The sequence below is a fragment of the Ictalurus punctatus genome, chromosome 3 (genome assembly GCF_001660625.3).
Source record: "Ictalurus punctatus breed USDA103 chromosome 3, Coco_2.0, whole genome shotgun sequence".
Lineage (NCBI taxonomy): Eukaryota > Metazoa > Chordata > Actinopteri > Siluriformes > Ictaluridae > Ictalurus > Ictalurus punctatus.
In genome coordinates, this window is record NC_030418.2 from 25,858,502 (window position 1) to 25,882,877 (window position 24,376).

Here is a 24,376-nt window from a genome sequence, read left to right on the forward strand (position 1 = left end):
TCTCCAGTTGGATCTGCCTACCAATTTACCCTTTGCTCTGTTATAGGTCTTTTGACAGGGGAAATGAAATTAGTATAGCTGTTTAATTAGTTCTGTGTTAGGTGTAGTATATGTTCCAGGCTGGTCTCCAGTTGGATCTGCCTACTAACTTGCCCTTTGCTCTGTTGTGAGTCCTTTGACAGGTGAAATGAAACTCGTACAGCTGTTTAATCTCACCTGTAATGAAAACCGTGGTTTCGTGGAGAGGGAGGGACGTGTGTCTGCATGTGAACCTCGCCTCTTTTCCCTCTTAGTCTTAGTGAGCCGCTCTCTGTCTGATTTGCTTTCCCACATACACCTCAGTCTATTTGTTCCTGATGTAGTCTATCATGAGAGGAAGACTTCATGGCTGACTTCACTTTTCTGTTGCTTTCTTTTCTTTAAAAATAAACCAAAACAACAACAACAATAGTTTTTTTTTAGTGTCGCTCCATAACGAGCATGGATCCATAACGCGCTTCGCTTGCAGGAGCAGCAGGACGTCCTGAACTAGGGTTGTATTCTGAAGGACACCCAGCTGTGCTTATTGTGGGGAATTCGGATTAGTTGCTCCCACATCGTCGGGGATTCGGGGATTTACTGAGCGAGCAGAGCGATGGGAGAGAGGTGCTCACACCGCCGACTCTGACAGGACACCATGGCCACTCTCTCGCCTCTTATACTCGGACGTTTTTTGCTTTTTGCTTTGGGACAAGTAAGTAAACCAAATCATTCCGTCTCTCAAAGCTGTGTTTTAGAGCACTGCTGTGAGATATGAACATGGAGACAGGTATCTGGGTATTTTAGGGTGAGGGATGAGTCACCGAAAGATTCAAAGTTGCATCAAACAATGCCGAGCTTTCCTTTGTGATGAAAATATAGACCATGTGTGAAGACATTAATAAGCAACCTAATACAAATAGTTTCAGGTACTCTCTGAAAATATTTGAGAAAATAATAGGACCAATGCTGGCAGCACAGTGGTCCTGCGAATAGCCTCACAGATTCTCGGTCCCGGGTTCAAGCTTGCGCTTTTGTCTGTGTGGACTTTCTCTCCATGTTCTCTCTGTTCCCTCCACATGGGTTTCCCCCACATTCTCCAGTTTCCTCCCACCTCCCAAAAACATGTCAGTAGGTGGATTGGCTAAAATCAATCACCCCTAGGTATGAATATATGTGCGTGCATGAACTGGCATTCCTGGCATCCCATCCAGGTTGTTCTTGCTTCTCACCCAGTGTTCCCAGTATAGGCTCCAGATCCACCATGACCCTGACAAGGATAAAGCAATAGTTACTGTAATTTTTTTTTTCAAATCATAATGTGTCCATTACTACTACTACTACTAATGTACCACGACAAAAATAAATAAATAAATGAATGAGGTTCAGGATTGTGCCCTGCAATGGATTGGCACCCTGTCCAGGGTGTACCCCGCCTTGTGCCCGATGCTTCCTGGGATAGGCTCCAGGTTCCCCCGTGACCCTGAAATGGATAAGCGGTATAGAAGATGGATGGATGAATGGATGAGGTTCAGGGTCTGTGATTATTTATTTGTTAGATTGTTTGTTTGCTTTGATTTAATTACAGTTCTGGAAATCACAGTGGATCATTATCAAAGTTATTATATTATTTATTGAGTTCTTACATTTATCAGTCTGTCTGATTGATCTCTGATTGATTAGTCTGTCTGATTGATCAACTTGGAGTGATGTGATATGTGTAGATGGAAAGCTGAAGAATAGAAAGGTGTATGGCTCTAAATAGCCAGAATGTTACTGTACACGTTTAAATAAATTTCATGAAATAAATCTTTCTCGAGGGAGTTCGAGTTTCTCAAAGGGAATTTATTTTACAGTTAAATAAACCCTTGGCTACGAAACATTTGAGAACCCCCTGCACTAAATAATTCTACACAATTAATCCAGGCTCTCTATCGCAGGAGGGTTTCGTTTCAGTGTAAAAAAACGAAAAAAAACAATCCCCATTATTACTGCAGCAGATTCATTTTAATCCAAACACTAAATATAAGCAATATTAGCCATGTACCATGACATTTACTTAGAGCTTTTATTCCTGAACTTTTCACCCCAGAAATATTTCATATCACATTAACAGCACTTCTACAGATAACTGAAATTTTATTGAGCTGTAGCTTCAAATTTAATCACATCCATTGAGCATTAGTCTCACGAAATTAACATCTTGTTATAAGAATGTTAGTGTAATAGGCATCATTTGAAACTCATTTAAATCATGTTATTCAATTTAACTGTAACAGCTACAAAATAAATACAACTATAATAACAATAGTAGTTAATAGTGATCTCTGTGATCATCATATCATAAAATCAATAAAATTGCTCATGCCCTGGTTATACACTACAGATATGCCACGTTGAGAACCATGGATATATGAAACAGGTTTATATTCTACAACAGCATGCTCCCATCTGCAAGAGATACACCTAACTAAAGATGATTCATGCCTCACTTATGCGTTCTGTGTATAAATGGCTACCTTTTTTACCTTAATCTTAGAAAGAACAGCTGAGCTACAATTGCTGTATTAATGATAAATCCTACATGATATTTATCTACTGCTCTTACATGTAGTTTTTAGTATTTGAAGAGAGACTAGGACATTTTGTTAATTACTGTGGTTAAACCCTTAAGCAGAAAATAATTACAGAAAGATATCCTAACATTCCTTTTATCTTCAAAGGTTGCACAGAATGATGGCCACTTGGATACTGTGCAGAGTTCAGGTATGTTCCTGTTTCTCCACACATCCTGCACAGAAAATCCCGAGATGGTGCTGCTTACTGCCAACAAATTATTAAAATGAGATGGACGTTATTATATTTTATATTGTCAGCACAGAACTGAAGCTCCATTCAATAGGCACACATCTGATGACTGAGACTTATGTGCTATTATGATGTTTAAATGTGTGTTGAACAATCCAGAAAGGTGATCTCTGCAATGTCACAATGTTGCTTGCTTTGTCAGTCATCCAAAGCTAAAAATCAGAACCGCCCACTTGGCACTGGTGTAAGACAACAATGCAGAATACAGATATGCCAGCATGATGTTTCAGCTAACTGTTCCCTGCAGCACAACTACTGATAAACCCAAGCTCAGTAAAGTGTGTTGTGTTAATAACAGAAACACAATATTCAAAAGTGCTTGTAATATGACTGCATAAATATTACTGAGTGAGAATGGCCAATATTATTGATGGGTTGTGATCTTCTCGACAAGCCTGAACAAGTTCCTCAGTTGCCTCTGGATGCTGATCTTTTTCTTTTTTCTATTTTTTTTTTTTTTTTTTTTGTCAGTATTTCCATCTTGCACCCTGCCCACTCCTGATCAAGCTGAGACAGTGCAGAATTCCTCATTTCACTTTAATCAGATCAGATTCTGCTACTTACAATGTTCTAATTTGAATACTTAAAGACATAGTTTATTTCCTAAACTTAGAAGAATTGAATGTGAGCTCATGTTCTTTATCTATTTTTGCAATGCTATGAAAATTAGGATGGGCATTTTGCCCAGATACTGCTTCAGACATTTGCTTCATGAAGATAGAAGATAAGATGTGTGGAGGTTGAATTATGGCATGGACCTGGGCTTTGGTATGATTGGACATGTGCAAGAAAAGCCTGCGGATTACTGAAATAACAAACTAGGATTGGTCAGGCATGCAAAGTATTTCCCACATAAAAGCATGTTATGAGAAAGTGCGTGCTCCAAGTTGGTATTCAGCCTTATATTATACAACAGGAAATTAATTGACAAGCGAATATTAAACATTTTATAAATTTCTTGTTAGCTCTGACTCCTATAACTGCTATGTAGTTTCTGTGATTTCCAATAAACTCTCACTGAACAGCGGTATAGTGGTGCAGAGGGTAGAAGTGCCGCTTCACAGCTCCTTCAGTCATAGGTTTTCCGTCTACCTCTCAAAAAAACCCTAGGTGTGAATGAGTGTGAATGCATGGACTGCTGATTCATCCTAGGTGTATTTCCATCTTGTGCCCAGAGTTCGCAAGATGAAACTGGTAAAGTTCACTCCAGATCCACTCACGTTCTCCCAGTGATGGGGTAAATGCTTTTTGGTTGCGCCGCTTGGAAGCCCTAAAAAAGTTTTTTTTAAATAACAGTAGTCACACTGGGAATTAACACAAGTCTATTAAATTAGTTAAAAAGTGGATTTATTCAAGCTCCAATGCAGATTAGGTGGATTAGACTTTCTATTCATGCATTATATTTTTGTTTTTCCTGTTCCAAGTGAGAACAGTAGGTGGTGTAAACTGGTGACTTGTGGTACATGATGTACTTTCTCCATCATGCATGAAGTTTTCATTGATTTCATGCTAGTCACAAACCTGAGCTGAATGTATTATTTAAATGGATTTGATAATTTATATATATATATATATATATATATATATATATATATATATATATATATATATATATATATATATATGTAGATAGATACACAGCGCCATCAAACCCCTTCAGATAATTCAGAACGCAGCAGCACGCCTCGTCTTCAACAAGCCCTCCACTGGCTTCCTGTAGCCGCCCGCATCAAATTCAAGGATTGATGCTCACATACAAGACCTTGTCTGGAACAGCACCCTCCTACCTCAACTCTCTCCTGAAGGCTTATGTTCCCTCACGCAATCTGCGATCGATTAGCGACCGACGCTTAGTAATACCTACTCAGCGTGGCTCAAGGTCCCTTTCAAGAACATTTAAACTAACTGTTCCTCAGTGGTGGAATGAACTTCCAACCTCAATCTCTCACCATCTTCAAAAAACAGCTAAAGACCCACCTCTTCCGTGAACACCTAACCAACTCATAAAAAAAATTTTGCACTTACACCTCTACTCTGCGCACTTTGCTTCTACTGGAACTCAATTAATTGATCTTGTATGGTAGCACTACTTGTATTGTTCTCTGCTTGATATATAGCTTTGCTTGTATTTCCTCATTTGTATGTCGCTTTGGATAAAAGCGTCTGCTAAATGAATAAATATATGTATATTATCATGTTTTTTCTTTTTCCTGACTTGGTAATAATTAATGGAAAATAATTATAGATACCTCCTACTGATTTTCTACTCACAGTTTGTATAGACCTTGATATTTAAATTTATGTTGAATAGTCACACTTGTGGAGCCTAACTGAAAAATTGGCAGTGACACACTGTTTCTCCAAGCTAACTATCAATCTTAAAAATGTCCTGACTTAGGTTCTTAGCTAAGTAAGGTTCTTAGGCTAACTATGTCCAAGAACGTTTGGCAGGCAAGGACAGGGACAGACAGTATTGGATGGGTGAAGATTTAAAAGCACATGCTCAAACCTGCAACTGCTGCTCTCACATTACCTGGAACAGCTTCAGCTGCACAATTCTGAGGTAGCACTTTCCATCATTTCTATAATTTTCCAACATACATATGTACAGCATACATAGCTGAGAAACCCTCCAAGAGGTTTAGCAGCTGGGTTTTATCAGTCAGAGAGAGGTTAGTGCATTGGCCCAGCTTTATTCTCATATTGTTCTGCTAAACCTGACAGCCTTGATTGCTTACATCCTTGGTGGAAAATCATCCACCTTTACATTTTACAGTAATGTATAACGAAACATTAATGCGTACAGAGGTAAATATGCTTCAGGTTGTTTAACCAAAGCTGCTTTGGTCCACTGGTTTTATAGCATCTCAGTTTGTTATTGATATTCTGTACTGCCCCTGTACACATGGATCTGGTCCAAGCTGAAAGTGTTTCCACTGGCACTTATCCGCACAGCTACATCCACATCTGCATTTTAAGAGCTCTGCTGCTGTCAGATAGGGAGAGTTAGAAGGTTTCACTAGAGGTCTCTCCTTAACCATGCTGTTAGGCCTTCTTTCCACTCAAGTTTGTGGAAAAATAATAAACCCAAGTGAGCAACATGAGAACTGAGCGGGTTTCTACCACCAATAAAAAGCAGTGATTACTCCCAGGAATGTAGCTGATAGGACCCAAATGTTGTATTAAGTGATGGTGGGCCACACTGGGGCTCAGCCATGGGAATTGTCATCATTATTGTCTTACTGGTGGTCTGTTTCACATTAAATTTATGAGAGGATCTTCCTGTATTTTTTAGATTTACCTAGAGCCCAGATTTACCTAGAGGGTCACAGTTGTGTTACATGAATAAAAAAATTCCTCTGGCGCAGTGCTGCAGTCATTAGTATGACTCACTATCGTAGTCCAGTGTCTCGTCCCTCAATGTCTAGACAGAATGACAAAAAAGGACAAACAACCAGGAAAAAAGGGAAAGCTAATGAGATCTATCATGCACATGGGTTTCTATGTGCATGAACATGCTCACTCACATGTTTTTTCAATTCCCTCAGGCCCTCTGTCCTGCTTTGAGGGTTTCACACTACTGGGTTATTACAACGGTTCCATGTCGCAGACAGACTCAGGTTTTCCCTGTCTGAAATGGACTGAGTTCCCTGACTACATGCTGCAGTACCCAGGCAGAGGGCTGGGAGATCACAGTTACTGCAGGAACCCTGACCGTGAGTCCCAGCCCTGGTGCTTCTTCAGACAGCAATCTGGAGCCATCGGCTGGGCTTACTGCAACTGCCACCAGGGTGAGGCTCCCGATCCGACGTTGCTCCAAAACATGCATTTACAGAATTCTTTGTTAGTAAACCCAGAACTAATCCAGATTCTTGAATCAGTTTTCCATTTTGCCTGTGCATGAACACTATTTGGCTGACCTTTTCCATTGTTTAGTTTGGCTCCAGTCTAACCAACACCCATTTGCCCCAGTCTAACTTCACTCACTTGCATTAGTCATCAGTTCTCACTTATTGCCCCGGTATAAATTTACCCATTAAATCCAGTCTAACCTCGTCCATCTGCCTCATATCTAACCAGCACCCTGTCTAATCTCACAACTGGCCCCATTCCAACAAACGTTTTCCATCTTATTCTCATCAATTGGCCCAATCCAACATCACCTATTTGCTCCAATCTCACATTGACTATTGACCCCAGTCTAACCTCACCTATTACGCCCAGTCTATCGTCACCCATTGGCCCCAGTCTAATCTAACCCCTTGATCAAAGTCTTACTATAGTGTAATAAAATGTATTATTTCCTTCTTGATAATAGTGTCAGTCCAAACCAGTGCTAATTTTCAGGCCAGTCATGAAGTTAAAACAGTTGTGTTGGGGTGGGAAATCCACAGTGTTTGTGAATTACTGTTAGTGAATAAGCATTTTACGTTGAGTCTGACAGTCAAAGGTTCCATCTTGTCTCTTCTTTTTGTTTTATATGTATCCTCCAGCTATGTTTTGATTCATCTTGTATTTTTTCTTCTTTGTACATTTTCAACTGTCTGTTGCTTTGTGTGTTGGGAGTCCATTAGTGGTAAACCTGTTTTTGTGTGGACTTGTCGTCACCTTTTAGCCCGTGGCACTGCTGATGTTGAGTACTGCAGCACTGCTGATATTTGTGTCCTCCTTTTTTGCAGTGATTATCTCTGTCTGCCTCTGTCTAGCTTTCTCTTTCAGTGTCTTAACACTTTGTATAATCACAGATTTAGAGGATAAATGGGTGTGTGTGTGTGTGCCTGTCTGTGTATGTACTTGTGTTCATTTACTTGCCAAGCTTAAATCTCACCCATTTTGTATGCTGCATTGCGTTAATCGAAAAATAAAGGTAACCTTCTATGCAATTATCATGCCATAATGACAGAGTTGGTTTTATATATGCACGTCATTTGCATACGCACAATGTGTCTCCTTTTATTTAAAACAAAAACAGTATATTTAAAGCACTGATATGTTTACACTTAAATGACTCTCTGTAGGTGCAGCCAGGCTGATGGGAGGAAGGTCTAACAAGAGCGGCCGTCTGGAAGTTTACCTGAATGGCCAGTGGGGGACCGTGTGTGACACACACTTGACTGACCGAGATGCAAGCGTCATCTGTCGACAGCTTGGCCTCGGGTATGAGCCTTCATATTTAGTCCTCTTCATTTTGTGTGTGTGCATGGTACAAATCTTCTCAATAAATGAAAGAAAAGTTTAATAACCAGCCTGTCTGTTGTTGTGCAGTGAAATCGGTACTGCACTCCAGCACTCCTACTTTGGTCCTGGCTCTGGACTTTTCCACTACGAACGACTTGGCTGCCGTGGTAACGAGAACTCTCTTTTAGAGTGCCGGGGCCGGAAGTTTGTCTCTGGTGACTGTAATCATGGAAATGAAGCTGGAGTGGTGTGTGCTGCACCTGCAGGTGAGAGATTTCTTCATACTAATATTTCTAAAAGCACATAGAGATTGAATAACATTGCTATATAAGGACAGATTTAATTTCATCGATCTGTAAGTGAGATTCTACGTCCTGCTGGTTGGGTAAAAATGTCTCAAATGTATTTTAACTTAATCTTAGGAGTAGGGTATCACAGTAACTTCAAAGATTGCACACCCATTCACATTTTCTTTTCACTTTCATTGCTTTCATCAGGGCACTGCAGAAGGTCGCTACTTACCTAGGACATAGGGATTTACTTAGTATGTAGGGATTTAATTGAATACAAATATATTTTTATGATTCTGAATACATTTATTAAGACAATGTGTTCTAAAGAGATACACATGCATATATGAATACCATTGTTTTTTTGTTTGTATTAATTGTTTTTTTATATCTTGCCAGAATTTTTCACAGGGCATCTGGTTGAGACTAGAGGTGTGCGGAGATCAAAAGACCAAAAAAAAGTTGCGTGGGTGGGAGGTTTTTTACTTTCATGCAGATGAGAGCAACCTTTTAGATATGACATTCAAAGGCCACATTCATGAACATAAAACAGTCCTTAGTAACTAAACTGATTGCTTTAATTAGTCTACTAGTTTGTTTACATTTTGGGAACTTGAACAAACTAAATTCGTTAGGATCACAGGCTGGTACAAACAAAAATAATAACCCTGTGTGTTGGATTAAAAATCTCTTGCATGTCATGAGTTTGAGGAACTCTCACAAACACTGGTTTTATTTTTCAGTGTTTTCTAGTGTTTCTGGTAGTAGGATTCATATTTTAATTGTAAAAAAAACAACAACAACAACAACAGAAGAGGGTTTAGGCCATGCCCACTTTTGGTTGAAATGCAAATACAAATACAGATATGGATATTTGTAGCAGGCACTTAGTGGTTAGCATGTTTGCCTCACTCCTCCAGGTTTGAGGGTTCAAGTCCTGCTGCGACCCTGTGTGTGGAGTTTGCATGTTCTCCCCATGCTTCAGGGGTTTCCTCCGGGTACTCCAGTTTCCTCCCCCAGTCCAAAGATGTATTGTAGGCTGATAGGCATGTCTGTAGTGTATGAATGGGTGTGTGAATATGTATGTCATTGTGCCCTGTGATGGATTGGCACCTTGTCCAGTGTGTCCCCTGTCTTGTGCCCCAGTAAGGATAAGCGTTACAGAAAATGGATGGATATTTGTTGCACTAAACAGATACAGAAACACACCCCTAGTGTGAACAGTATGTTTTTGAAGAGGCAGATTAGAGCAAAAATGTAAGTATATTTAGAGCAGTGTTTCCTGTACTGGTCCTCGGAGATGCCAGATAAATCACATTTTTGCTGTGTCCTACTTTCCAGCATACTGAACTCATTCTGGGGCATTTTGACATTTTAGGCCCCCTGACAGATTAATGCACCCAGTTCCCTGCCTTGGCCAACTTTCATTCTCCTAGACAATTTTCATTCTCTAGGGTTTCCCTGCAGCCCAGGCTATTCAAGGCAATTGGAATCATCCCTGTACTTCCACCACTTTATGATTTGGTTTAGGATGCATTCTGAGCTGGGAAAGAGCCAGTGTGGACCATCTGGGTGTCTCTGAGGACAGATTTGTGAAATATTGATTTAGAATGAGCTTGGAATGATTCACAGAAACATTAGGAGACTGAAAGAAACTGGGGAACTCGGAGGCCCTTGCAGTGAACCATCATATTTTACTCCCCTGTATGCAAACATACAGACTTTCAGGACTCAATATAGCTTTTGTTTTTTAACAGACCTGAATCCTGGAACTTGTATCCTGCATAAATGATGTCAGACCAGTCTGGTGTCTGTTACATATCAACAGGCTGTAAAACAGGCTTTTTGTGTCTATACAAAACACAATAAGCATATATATTTTAGATTTGGAACATTGTGCAGGTGTGTTTATTGCTAGTTTTGTTCACTGTTTTAGGAAATGGCATTCCCTTGAGGCTGGTGGGAGGCCAGGAAGACTTTGAGGGACGAGTGGAAGTGTATCATAACAACCAATGGGGCACAATTTGTGATGACCAGTGGGACGACATTGATGCCGAGGTGGTCTGTCGACAGCTTGGACTAGGGTAAGTAGCAGTAATTTAACATGTCAGAATGCTTTCCAATATTGCACATATGTAATTTCCAGAAAATTTCTTAACATGTGTAAAGATTTGTATTAACATAAAAAGATTCAACAACTGAGACATGAACTGAACAGAAATGGAATAATGAGTCCCTGTATAAAGGGGGGGTCGATTTCAAAAGTAACAGTCAGTATGTGGTGGCCTCCAGCTGTACTATAGTACATCTCATCCTCATGGATTTCACCAGATTTGTCAGTTCTTGCTGTGAGATGTTACTCCACTCTTCCACCAAGGCATTTGCAAGTTCTCGATCACATCTGGGGGGGACACATAGTTACATGTAATTTTCAATGCAAAGATGTTCAGCTATCCTGCCTGTCTCCCTGTAGCACCATCTTAGGCATCTTACATTACAGACATTGCAGTTTATTGCTCTGGCCACATCTGCAGTCCTCATGCCTCCCTGCATGTGGCATGGCATGTATGGCATGTTCATGCAGGTGAGCAGGAACCCTAGACATCTTTCTTCTGGTGATTTTCAGTCAGTAGAAAGGTCTCTTTAGTGTCCTAAGTTATTGTAACTGTGACCTTAATTGCCTACCGCCTGTAAACTGTTCGTCTGTAAACAGTCTGAAGGACTGTTCCACAGGTACATGTGCAATCTATAATTGTTTATGGTTCATGAACAAGCATGAAAAACATCGTTTAAACCCTTTCCAATAAAGATCTGTAAAGCTTATTTGGATTTTACAAAATAATCTTTAAAATAGTCTTCTGAAAAAGGGACGTTTCTTTTTTTTTTGCTGAGTATGTATATGTATGTACAGTGCATCCGGAAAGTATTCACAGCGTTTCACTTTTTCCACATTTTGTTATGTTACAGCCGTATTGCAAAATGGATTAAATTAATTATTTTCCTCAAAATTTTACAAACAATACCCCATAATGACAACGTGGAAGAAGTTTGTTTGAAATCTTTGCAAATTTATTAAATAAACAAAAAAAGCACATGTACATAAGTATTCACAGCCTTTGCCATGACACTCAAAATTGAGCTCAGGTGCATCCTGTTTCCACTGATCATCCTTGAGATGTTTCTACAACTTGATTGGAGTCCACCTGTGGTAAATTCAGTTGATTGGACATGATTTGGAAAGGCACACACCTGTTTATATGAGGTCCCACAGTTAACAATGCATGCCAGAGCACAAACCAAGCCATGAAGTCCAAGGAATTGTCTGTGGACCTCCGAAACAGGATTGTATCGAGGCACTGATCTGGGGAAGGGTACAGAAACATTTCTGCAGCATTGAAGGTCCCAATGAGCACAGTGGCCTCCGGCATCCATAAAAGTGGAAGAAGTTTGGAACCACCAGGACTCTTCCTAGAGCTGGCTGCCCGGCCAAACTGAGCGATCGGGGGAGAAGAGATGACCAAAAACCTGATGGTCACTCTGACAGAGCTCCAGCATGTCTCTGTGGAGAGAGGAGAACCTTCCAGAAGAACAACCATCTCTGCAGCACTCCACCAATCAATCCTGTATGGTAGAGTGGCCAGACGGAAGCCACTCCTCAGTAAAACGCACATGATAGCCCGCCTGGAGTTTGCCAAAAGGCACCTGAAGGACTCTCAGACCAAGACCAAGACAAAGATTGAAGTCTTTGGCCTGAATGGCAAGCGTCATGTCTGGAGAAAACCAGGCACCACTCATCACCTGGACGATACCATCCCTACAGTGAAGCATGGTGGTGGCAGCAAACACTGAGTGAGCGACAGTTGAAACGGTGTGTTGTTAATAGAGGTCAGAGGAAAATGGCTGGATTGGATCTCTATAGGATATAGTAACTCAATCACTCTTTACAACCATGGTGAGCAGAAAAGCAGATAGATAGATAGATAGATAGATAGATAGATAGATACCTTTTTAGAAGGGGGAAAAAGAATAAAATGACAATACCTGGTTGTGTAAGTGTATACAGCCCTTAACTAATTTTTTCTTAAATCACTTTTTGCTTCTAATGCAGCAGTCAGTCTTTTGAGTAAAGAGTCTACCAGTTTAGCACATCTTGATTTGGCAATTTTATTCCACTTTTGGTCTCATCAGACCATAAGTTTAGGTGGGATTGGATGTTTGGGGGTCATTTTTATGAGAAAGGGCTTCTGTCTAGCCACCCTACCCCATAGCCCAGACGTGTGAAGAATACAAGAGATTGTTGTGACATCCAGGGAGTGACCAATACATGCCAGTATTCCTGCAGCTCCTTTAATGTTACAGTAGGTCTCTTGGCAGCCTCTCTGATAGGTTTTCTTCTCGTCCTTTTGTCTATTTTGAAGGGACATCCTGTTCTTGGTAATGTCATTGTGGTGGCCCATTTTCTCCACTTGTTGATGATGACCTTCACAATGTTCCATGGTACATCTAATGTTTTGGAAATTCTTTTATACCCTCTCCTGAATACCTCTCAACAGTGGGATCATGTACAGTACATGCTTGTAAGCTCTTTGTGGACCATGGCTTCAGCAGTAAGAAACAGTTGATCTTTATTAGGTGTTAATCAGAATCACTTCATTGATGACAGATGTATGATAATGACTTTTGAACATGAGTTTAAATGTGAATTGAATTTGAATGTGGATAATTCTGAACACAGTCACATGACCCATTATATAAGGGTGTGCACACTTATACAAGTAGGTTATTGTTTTTTTTTTCTTTTGCTTTTCTGTCCTAAACTTTTTCTATTTGTTTTGAACTTGAATGTTGTTGGTTGCTCTATCACATTAAAGATGGAAAATGATCTTGCATGATTTATCTTGGTTTCATTTTTTACATCACAAATACCTCCAATTTTGACAGGATGTATACATTTTTTATATCCATTGTATGTTATGTTGTGACATTTTTATGACCTATGAGCCCTGCGATGGTGGTATTTAGTCAAGAAAACACCCACACGCACCCAGTGTGAGTGAGATTTATTAATATAAATGAAGCCGAGCAAGTCATGAATGATTGATTGGTTGTAGGTTGGAGCTTTTGTTAAATGAATGATGCAGAGAGCAAGTCACTGATGCTGTCAGTTCCTAAGCATCATAGGAGATAGGAGCAGCTTCTCACACACACACATGCACATATACCAACACAATCTCAGTGTTATGTTATTCTGTAAATATCTCTATATATGACTTTTTTCTAGAATTTAGATTTTGTAAAATTGTCAAATTGATCAAATTGCATTGTATTTTTCAGTACTTATCCATAATAAGGAAATCCATGCTTCTTAAACTTCCTAAAAATTGTGCATGGTTCACCAACCTCCTGACGGACATAAATGATTTTCGGAATAAATGTGTTTTTTTTGTGTAATTGCGAATACAGTGGTGTGCCAAAGGCATGGTCGTGGTCTCATTTTGGCCCCGGTGCTGGGCCCATCCTGCTAGACGGGGTACAGTGCACAGGAAATGAGCTCTCTCTGGAGGAGTGTCCTCACACACCCTGGGGCCAGCACAACTGTGACCACATGGAGGACGCTGGAGTGTCCTGTAACCCATATACAGGTGAAAACAACACAACAAAAATACAATAAACTGCAGTGTTTATATGTATATATATATATTACACCAGAGGGGATCCCAGTCATGTAATGTTTGGTCTTTTTCTTCATTTTTACATCACCAGTTGATATGAACATTAAGATTTTAATAATAAACAGTTTAACACAAAATTTTAAATGAAATATAAGATACCTATGGTAAAATAATGTGAATAGCTACAATGAATAAAACAATGTATATTCAATTAAAAATCAAATTAAATAGTCAGATAATTACAATGAAATCAATATTAACTTTGAAAAAATATCTAAAGTCCTACAAAAGGTCAAACCATTTTGATATTGGTGTATGCATGCAGATCAGTGACTATAATAGATTTCCTCATATTCTGGCTTCCTTCAACCTCGCAAAAACATGCCAGTGAATAAGTGTGCGTGCAAGTGTGTGTGTGTGTGTGTGTGTGTGTGTATGTGTGCGTGTTAGTTCTACTGGAACTGGTATATTCCTGCCTGTCTGTGTTCCCTGTACATGCTCCAGATCCATCACAACCATGACCAGGTTACATGTTTCTGAGTCATTTTCTCTGATGGAATAAATGTAATTATTCCAAATATGACCTCTATACACTTCTTGGTAAGATTCAGAGCAATATGCATGAACTTGATGACGTTTGACCCTCTGTCAGCTATTAGTCAAATTCTCCATGTGCTGAATAATGGATTACATCTGTAAAAACAACTGTGTTAAAAACCAATGCTCTACATAATTTCAACACATGGATAACAGATTGACATGGAACCGAATCCATGCTTCAAGATAGGCGCACACACTCATTTACATGACACGTATAAGTAAAGTCGCAGCTGTTAAAGCTGAGGTGTTAAACTGTGTTATAGACGGTGCAGTGCGTCTGGTGGGAGCAGATATTCCATGGGAAGGACGCTTGGAGGTGTACCACGCTGGAGAATGGGGCACAGTGTGTGATGACAGCTGGACTGAGCAACATGCCCAGGTGGTTTGTCGGCAGCTTGGTTTCAGGTGGGCATAAAGACTCCAAAGCAGTGGTCACTAAAATTAGTTTCATTAGTTTGGTTCAAACTAGCAAGCAACAAGTTACTTGTGGTTTCTTGTAAGTGTTTACTGCCCCCTGCTGTTGTTGCTTGCACTGTTCAGCAGATTAGCAGTTTCAAAAAGCAAACTGGTTATACCAGAGGCACCAATGATCTATGTTACTTAGAAGTGTCTCTATACATATTTGATGAGAAGTTGCATATGACAGGATGTGGGAGTAAATGGGAACTAATTGCAAGTAAGAACTAAAGTTGTATGTGGGGAACTGAAGAAATGTCAGACCATACACCATAGAATTGGTCCAAAGAATCATTTGATTCTTTGGACCATTCTTCTGGGTTTGATTCTTTGGACCATTCTTCTGGATTTGATTCTTTGGGCCATTCTTCTGGATTTGATTCTTTGGGCCATTCTTCTGGATTTGATTCTTTGGGCCATTCTTCTGGATTTGTTACTTTACCACTTCATTTGCATAGATCTTGCTTCAAATGTTGCATGTCATATTTTTGCTGTCGCATTTGGTGAAGTTGTGGCTCTGTCATTCATATACATAAAAAATGAATGGTCACCTATCACTTTGTCACTGTTAATGTGAACGTGGGGTTGTTTCAAATTTGAGTTGATTGACATCTGGAATGGACGTGGACTGTACGGGTCAGTTGACTTCCATTTGGAGGACTGATAAACACCTTTTGTAGTTTATCGAATTCCCATAATATAGGCAGACAGTGCATGACATCTCATTCAGACTTAACAGACTGTAACATTTTCAACCCTTTGATACTTTTCTAACTCTATAAAGGATTTTTTTTCTTGATAAGAGCTGCAGTAATGGAGCTTTTTGTCCAACAGAGGGCATGCAGAAATAGCTCCAGATGGTGCATATGGGGACAGCACAGGACTTATTCTATTGGATGAGGTGAGGTGTGAGGGGGGAGAGAACTCCCTGCTGGAGTGCAGGCATGCAGAGTGGGGACGCCACGACTGCTCCCACAGTGAAGATGTGGCCATACGCTGTGAGAGAGAAGGAAATACCGATGACATTACTGCAGTTCTTCCAGTCTCAGGTAACCTTCAGGACTACTTCAGGAGTTCTTTAAGGATTCTTTCATGATAAGGGTTCTTGACTTTCAACAAGGGTTCTACTTGGAAACATTTCAGATAGGAAAATACTGGTGTGGGTTTACATAAAACTTTAAGGGTTACTCCAGTGGGACAAAGAAAACTTAATGGGTTCAAAAAGGGTGTAGGTCTATTTAACAAACTACAACACAAATGGTATTTCTTCTTATCATCTGTTAAACCCCAGTATGATTTTAAACATTTTTCCTTACAGTTAAATTGAAAATACACTGAATTAAAAGTGTGTGTCAGGATGCTCTAAACATTAAAACACAGCGTCCACTAGGATTAACCCCTTATACTCAGCATGTAGCTGATTCAGTAACTGCTATGAGTTACTTAATTACTTCAGTGGAACTAATAGGTCAGAGGCAAGCGCTGAATTTCCGGTGCAATCTCTCCATATTGTGAGGTCTGTGAGAAAGTAACTTGACCAGGAAGCATAGTTAAAAGAATGCACTTGTGTTTTTTCAATGAGGGAAATTGGCACTGAAAATGAACAGTCTTAGCTGGACAGTGAACACTAACAAACACAAAATAATGTGCCAGTATGACACCAGCACAAGCAACTAGACAACACACTTCTTACTGGACAACAAATGCTTAATAGAACAAGGACATTAACCATCACATAACTGGGCAACCACCAGGACTGATGGGTATGCAGATTAAAAGTGTGGTGACTCCTTAGTAAAACTAAAATAGAACAAGGACATTAACCATCAGATAACTGAGCAACCACCAGGGCTGATGGGTATGCAGATTAAAGTTTTACCAAGGTGTGGTGACTCTACAATACGTTAGATTTGGAAAGGTCTGGAAAATCTTAAACAAATAAACAAATAAATAAATAAAGATAGCATTTGAAGGTACTTCCAGATCTGGAAAAAATGGGGGGAAAAAATGAAAAATGTGTAAAATGTGTATATTTGCTTCTCAAAGTAAGACCCAAGACACAAGATTCTGAAGCTTTTAAGGCATTTTCTTTCTTTTTTTAAAGAAAAAACATATTAATACAGCCTCTCTAATGCATATCACATTTCATGTTTTCTTTTCCTTTTTTATCAAGTCTGAGATTTTAAATCTTTTAAAATTCCTGAAAGGGCAGTAACTCCTCTCTGCCATGATTCACCTGACAGCTCATCAATGATTTTCTTCACAAGCTTTAGAGCATGTAATAATAGACACATGGGACTCCCAAATCTTGGACTAAAGAATGATTGCTCTAGTTTGTTCATGATGTTTTTGCAGGTCCCCTGGTAAGGCTGGTGGATGGAGAGAGCCGTAAAGAGGGTCGTGTGGAAGTCTTCATTAACGGCGAGTGGGGCAGTGTGTGTGATGATGGCTGGAATGACATCAGTGCTGCAGTAGTGTGTAGGCAGCTGGGCTTTGTGTGAGTTGCTCGGTCAATCACAATACAAAAGAAAACACTTTACAGCTTAGCTAATATTTATGCATGATAAGCTACTTGGTGGATTTTGTTTATCTGTTTGATTTTCTGCCATTCAGACAAATGCTCAGGACTAGATTAGTCTGTTTTACTTTATCATGAGTTAAGTGTATTCTTCCCATATTTTAATTGCTTAAACGTTTTTGCTTTCTTCAAACAGTGGGGTATCTAAAGCCCGCTCTATGGCCTATTTTGGCGAGGGCCAGGGTCCAATCCACCTGGACAATGTGAGGTGTGTGGGTACAGAGTCGTCTCTGGGAGAGTGTTTAGCTGACGGGTTAGACAAACATAACTGCAGGCACAGTGAGGATGCAGGGGTCATCTGCGATTACGTGTCCCAGCCAGTAGCCGACAGCTCGACAGCAACCCAGTCATGCGGCCTGAGGCCCAACACACAGCGCCGTAGGAGGAGGATCGTTGGAGGAGACAAGTCACTTAGGTAACTCAGTTTTATGGCTTCAGCTACCATAAGTTTACAGTGAGAAGAGGGGGTTGTATTACTTGGATTCCTTGTCCTAGAAGAAGGAAGTTAATCTTGTGTTGTCATGTTCCTGCAGTTATTGTATTCAATAAAGGTGACTCATGCTCCTCCATATCCTGTTGAAAGAGTTGCTTTCTGTCTAGGCAATATGAAGAGAAAACTGGAATGGCTGTAATGTACTGAAGATTTTTACCATACTTTCTGAATGTTTTGCATTTTGCCAAGCTCAACATCCATATTTAGGAGAAAATATAAGTAAGAAGCTTTCTGTCCCACTCCTCAAATCCACAGTCTTCCAGATGTCATACAGACAAAGGTTATGTTGGCTGAAACTTGTGTATTTTAGTTAGTTAGTTCATTAAAAATCTGAATGCTTTTTCTGCAGAGGAGACTGGCCATGGCAGGTGTCTCTGTGGCTAAAGTCTCAGTCCAAAAGGAACCATCCGCTGTGTGGAGCCACTCTCATCAATTCCTGCTGGATTGTCACTGCGGCTCATTGCTTTAAGAGGTAAGAGGGAGACATCCAGTGGTTTTGCATAAGTCCAAGCAGGGGCAAGATCACAGCATGTGAAATAGTTTTTCTTCAGTAGCTTCCTTACTGTTTGTCATACAGAGATGTTACTTACACATTAATTGTCAGGAACACAAGGCCCATTTTTGACCACGTATGATTTTTGCCATTGGTCCATCCGTGTGTCTATCCATCCATACATCCATTCATCAATCCATCCCTGTGTCTGTCCAAGATTCGCTTTAGTGTGATATCACAAGAACGTGTGGTTCAATGTTAATAGGATTTAGAAGGAATTATCATTGTAACCAACAGATGAACTGATTAGATTTTAGAATTAATCCAAGCAGGGACAAGGTCACAGCAAGATCAAAATAGTTTTTCTTCAACAGCTTCTTAACAACAGGACTAGACTTGTTGCTGTCAGAGACATCCTAATGAACTTATTTATTTTGATATAACAACATGAGCATAGGCAGTGCTGTGGCTCAGTGGGTAGCATTGCCGCCTCTCAGTTTGTCTGGGTTCTCTGGTTTCCTCCCACCTCCCAAAAACATGCGAGTAGTTAGATTCATAGGTAGATACAGTACATCACTCCTATGTGTGAATAAGTCTGTGAATATGTGTGCAAGGTGCCCTAAGATGGACTGCCATTCTATCCAGGCTTTATTCCTGCCTCACACCCAGTATTCCCATGATAGGCTGCAGTTACTGAAAGTGAGTGAGTGAACATGAGTATGAATTTAATGCTATCAGATTAGCCAATCACTGCTGAAACTCATAAATGAATCATGCTGTCATGTGTATAAACAGGGTCAACACCACACTTAAGATTACTTAGTGGTAAGATTATAATTTGTTGTGGAAAATGGAATCTGATTGTTTTAAACCACACCACATCCTGTCACTTCCTCAGGTTTGGCTCAGATCCCTCACGATATGTTTTGAGGTTGGGAGATTATCACACTGAGGAAAGGGATGACTTTGAGCGCACTCTCTCTCCTGAGCGCATCGTTATGCACAAGAAGTACCTCAGCCAGGGCTGGGAGTACGACATTGCCTTGGTGAGGCTGAAGGGCACAGATGGGAACTGTGTATCTTTCAACCCACACACTAACGCTGCTTGCCTTCCTACTTATGGTGACAGGAAGACGAAGAGACCTGCTGCGTGTGTCATCACTGGCTGGGGAGTTACAGGTATGTGAGTTTCTGACTTGATTTTGTGTCTCTGATTGCAACTCAACTGATGAGAATTAAATCTAAAAAGCTAATTGTAAATATACTGCATAAAGGGAATAACCTGTCTTCTCGTTCTGTTTTTCTCTAAGACTCTGAGTACTCACGTACTTTGCTGCAGGCCTGGCTTCCCTTGCTGCCATCCTGGAAATGCAAAAAACGTTACGGCAGCCGCTTCACTGGCCGCATGCTGTGTGCTGGCAGCCTGTCAAATCATCGTCGTGTGGACAGTTGCCAGGGAGACAGTGGTGGCCCGCTGGTGTGCCAGGGTGAAGGCGGGCGCTGGACTCTAACTGGGGTCATTTCCTGGGGTCATGGCTGTGGGAACCCTAGCTATCCTGGGGTATACACTCGAGTGAGCAGGTTCCTAAAGTGGATTGATAAGGTCACCCTGGGTACTGACTAACTCTGTGGATAGAATATTACTATGACTCGTGTGTTTTAATATAGCGTGCTTAAAATATGAGTTGCCTCAAAGGACTAAGACCATGGTTCCTTGTCAGGACAGCAAGCCTGTCCTCCTCATTCAGTAGCTCACCTCATGCCATGTTTTTCCTACTTATTTTGACTTGTGGAAGAGCCATGTGGAAAGTCTGATTGACATTCTTGATTGAGGTACATGTATATTGAATGTGCTGAATCCTCATATTTGAATTACATTATATGGCCAAAGGTATGTGGAAAGTACGCATCATGTGAGTCTTCAACAAACTGTTTTCACAAAGTTAGAAATACATAATGATCTAGAATGCCTTTGTATACTGTAGAATTAGGATTTCCCTTTCCTGGAACAAAGGGGCATGACCTACATTTGTTCCAGCATGTTAAACCAATGCCCCTGTGCACAAAGCAAGCTCCATAAAGACATGGATTGCCAAGGTTGGTGTCAACCGAGTGGCCTGCACAGACCCTACTGACCTCATCCCCACTGAACACCTTTATGATGAACTGGAACTTTGACAGCACACCAGGCCTCCTCAACTGACATGGGCACAAATCTCCACAGTCATGTTCTAAAATCTAGTGGAAAAGAGAAGAGTCCAGAAGAGTTGAGGCTGTTATAGCAGCAAAGCAGGGACCATTGGAATGGAACGTTCAAGAACAGATTAGGGTGTGATGGTCAGGTGTCCACAAACCTTTGGCCATATAGTGTAGCATTGTTGGACAAGATGTAGTATGAGTTTAGAACCATATTGCACTAAACTGCATGGCATTATTGCAGGTAATTTTTTCTAAATATTTAAATTATTTAGTATTGTGGGTCAAACAGCTCAAAGGAGTATGGGGTTGTTGTTGTCTCTATCCACCACATCTTCAGCATATGATTAATACTATAGACAAGCGTTTCCACCCATTTCCCTATACTGTGAGAAGTGTTGTCATACTTGTCTGTGGTAATTACTCATATGCTATAGATGTAGTCGGAAATGCCGGAATATTGTAGAATATGCTGGTGATATTTACATTAATTGCTTCAATGCATTGACATTCCAGGGGAGCTTACCCTGTGAGAGCTTGATATCATTTTTGTACATGTTGAAGCTTTCTTTTATCGATGCCACCGAGATGTGGCAAGATGACAAATAAGTCTCTGAATCTCTGAATGAAGTCTATGAACAAAAAAATCTAAGTGCAATTTTAAAAAGTGCATACGATGTTGCTTAATGGTGCAGAAGCAACATCATATCAAATCAACTAGTGAATGTTTACGTGGTATGTTAAATGTATAATGTTTATAAAACCATGAGTAGCCATGAGAGTCTTCCGTCCTAAGAAAAGCCTCTAGAAAACCGTACGCTTAAGACTGTAGCATTCTGGCTCAGAACCAGTTCAAGTAATGAACAAGAACGGAAAAGTCCAACATTTTGCTAGGAAGAGAAACACAACCGGAACATAATCTTCATTACATGTTCTGGAGTAGAAACATTAATTAGAATTCCCTGCTATGGTTAATAACATTATTTCTTTGCAGTTGAAAACTATCGACTCATTATTTATGACTTGTGTCTAAACGCTCAATGTTTCATGTGATTTAATTGTATGGATTTACATGTGCTGTACAGAGAAACAAGATAATACTTAACTCACTATAAACATTTCTCACATCAAACGTTTATGTTACAGTATGAATTATATAGATAACAAAGTCTGTTTGTTGTTGCCTTGACTGAATTAGCATGTCTATGCATTTTTAATAGGAGAATTTAGGCTACTAACTCAACATCCAATGTGTGACACTGCATTTGGACTTGTTTTGATAAAAATAACATCTGATAAATTATTTTTAAATATTGCATAGCTAGATGGAGCACAGTAAACAGTACAATTCCATGTGTGTGTGTGTGTGTGTGTGTGTGTGTGTGTGTGTGTGTGTGTGTGTGTGTCTGTGTGGACATGTCCTTAATACAAACACAGCTGCTGGTTATTTGATTTCTTCTAACCGGTTTAGGAACATTATGTTGGAGTTGGAACACATGAATGGAAATGTTGAGATATTGATTCTGCTCAGAGAAAACTGATTTATTTCATTTCCGAGCCATACATAATATTGCACCATCATTGTGCTACAATTTGTACAGTATTATCAGTCTTTATTGCAATGCAAAACTGTTTCTGCTGCCAATTGATGATTTTGAATTATGTTATTTATTATATAACCCATTGTAATGCACCATAATGTTACATAAACATCAGACATATAAACCATATTATCTGTGGAACTGCTACTTGGTCAGTGTATTATGTTGGACACTGTAGTGTGATTATTATTGTATGCTAATCAATAGTGATAGAGCAAGTAACATTTTGGTAAAGTTGAGCAAATAAAAATGAAGTGTTTGTGGGCAACCTGTACCATTTTCTATCATTGTACAGAGAGAACTTGGACATGTTCTAGGGAATTGTTTTATGTGAAATTAAACGTGGGTATGGGTTTGGTTTAGGTACTTTGATTGTTGATAATATTGAGTATGCATTGTGCTCTGTGATAGTACATTTGGTGTAGGTTTGGCATATTAAACAAATTAGCTCAAAAGGGTATTGAGTTTAATGATACAAATGGCTACTTGTGTGTGTTTAGGCAAGAAATATTCCTGGGTTAAAAAGATTGACGGTCGGTCTTGTGGCTCATGAGATATAGGTTAAGTGCTGCACTACTGCATCACCATCAGGCTGATGCAGGATCCTCATATGCTGACTGGTGGTTGTCAAACTACACCTTCCTGCCCAATATGGGCTTTCTACATTATATTCTCTGCATATTTATGTTGGATTTCCACACTTTACAAAAACATGTGTGTGTGTGTGTGTGTGTGTGTGTGTGTGTGTGTGTGTGTGTGTGTGTGTGTGTGTGTGTGTGTGTGTGATTCCCTGAAGAGTAAAAAATAATGCATGGTAACCTGCCATGGATTGGAGTTTCCTCCGGGGTGTATAATTGCTTCATGTGCAGTGTTCTCTAGACAGGCTCCCTATCCACCACAATTTTAACTAGGATACGTGTGAGTGAGAGAAGGTGGATAATTTTGGATATTTGTGGAACCAAGCGCAACAATGATAGATTGTAAGAAAAATAGACTGAATAATATGTAGAAGCAAGGTTGGGGCTAAATTCATTCTAGCCCAGACTATAGATTTATGCATGCTGCACTATATGGACAAATGTTTGTGGACACCAGACTATAACACTCCTACATCCTTTTTAAACATCCATCATTTGCTGTTATAATAACCATCACTCTTTTATGAAGGCTTTCCACTGTTTTGGAGTGTGGTTGTGGGGATTTGTGCACATTCAGCCACAAGCACATTAGTGAGGTCAGGCACTGATGTCCAGAGAGGAGGCCTGGTGCACAGTCTGAGTCTTAGTTCATCCAAAAGGCGTTCAGGGGATGACTCAAGGTCAGGGCTCTGTGCAGGTCACTTGAGTTCTTCCACTACAACATTCTTCATCTTTATGGATCTCAGATTTTTGCACAGAGGCATTGTCATGCTGGAACAGGTTTGGGTCTCTAAGTTCCAGTGAAGGGAAATTGTAATGCTACATGCTACAGCATACAAAAACATCCTATAACAGGGGTGTCCAAGCTTATCCGCAAAGGACCAGTGAGAATGCATGTTTTCATTCTAATCTAGCAGAAACCACATCTGTTTTATGTTTAATCAGTTAATCTTGGCTTTCAGCAGACTCGGGTGCGGATGCTGCATGGTCGGAATAAACACCTGTACCCACACTGGCCCTTTCCAGATAAGATTGGACACCCCTGCTCTATAAGATTGTGCGCTTCCAATTTTGAGGCAACAGTTTGGGATGAACCACATCTGGGTGGGACGAACAAATTTACACAAACTTTTGGCCATATAGTGTATCGGTGACATTACACACAGTGAAACACCTCCAAATTGGATCTTTATTTAGGTTTTGCAGCCTGCTTCACCTGACACATATCTGTAACACAAAATCATCAGCCAAATACAGTGGCTGGTGTAATGAACACAAACCAGGTGGATTATTTA

The 24,376-nt window shown here is 40.1% G+C and overlaps 1 protein-coding gene across 2 annotated transcripts; it reads left to right on the forward strand.

Moving 5' to 3' along the window:
• Positions 1-282: 282 nt before the first annotated feature.
• Positions 283-24,376, forward strand: si:ch211-51a6.2 (neurotrypsin). 2 transcript variants are annotated; one of them, XM_053679811.1, is made up of 14 exons: positions 283-733; positions 2,742-2,784; positions 6,435-6,677; positions 7,905-8,043; positions 8,152-8,330; positions 10,291-10,438; positions 13,818-13,996; positions 14,890-15,031; positions 15,917-16,131; positions 17,438-17,579; positions 17,797-18,075; positions 18,503-18,625; positions 19,261-19,345; positions 19,545-19,744. In XM_053679811.1, exons 1-14 carry the CDS (start codon positions 677-679, stop codon positions 19,596-19,598), a joined length of 2,028 nt encoding a protein of 675 aa, XP_053535786.1. In that variant the 5' UTR covers positions 283-676; the 3' UTR covers positions 19,599-19,744. The 2 variants fall into 2 exon arrangements, with proteins under 2 accessions (XP_053535786.1, XP_017319064.1); XM_017463575.3 differs by lacking the exon at positions 19,261-19,345 and adding an exon at positions 19,957-24,376 and having other exon boundaries at positions 285-733; positions 19,545-19,825.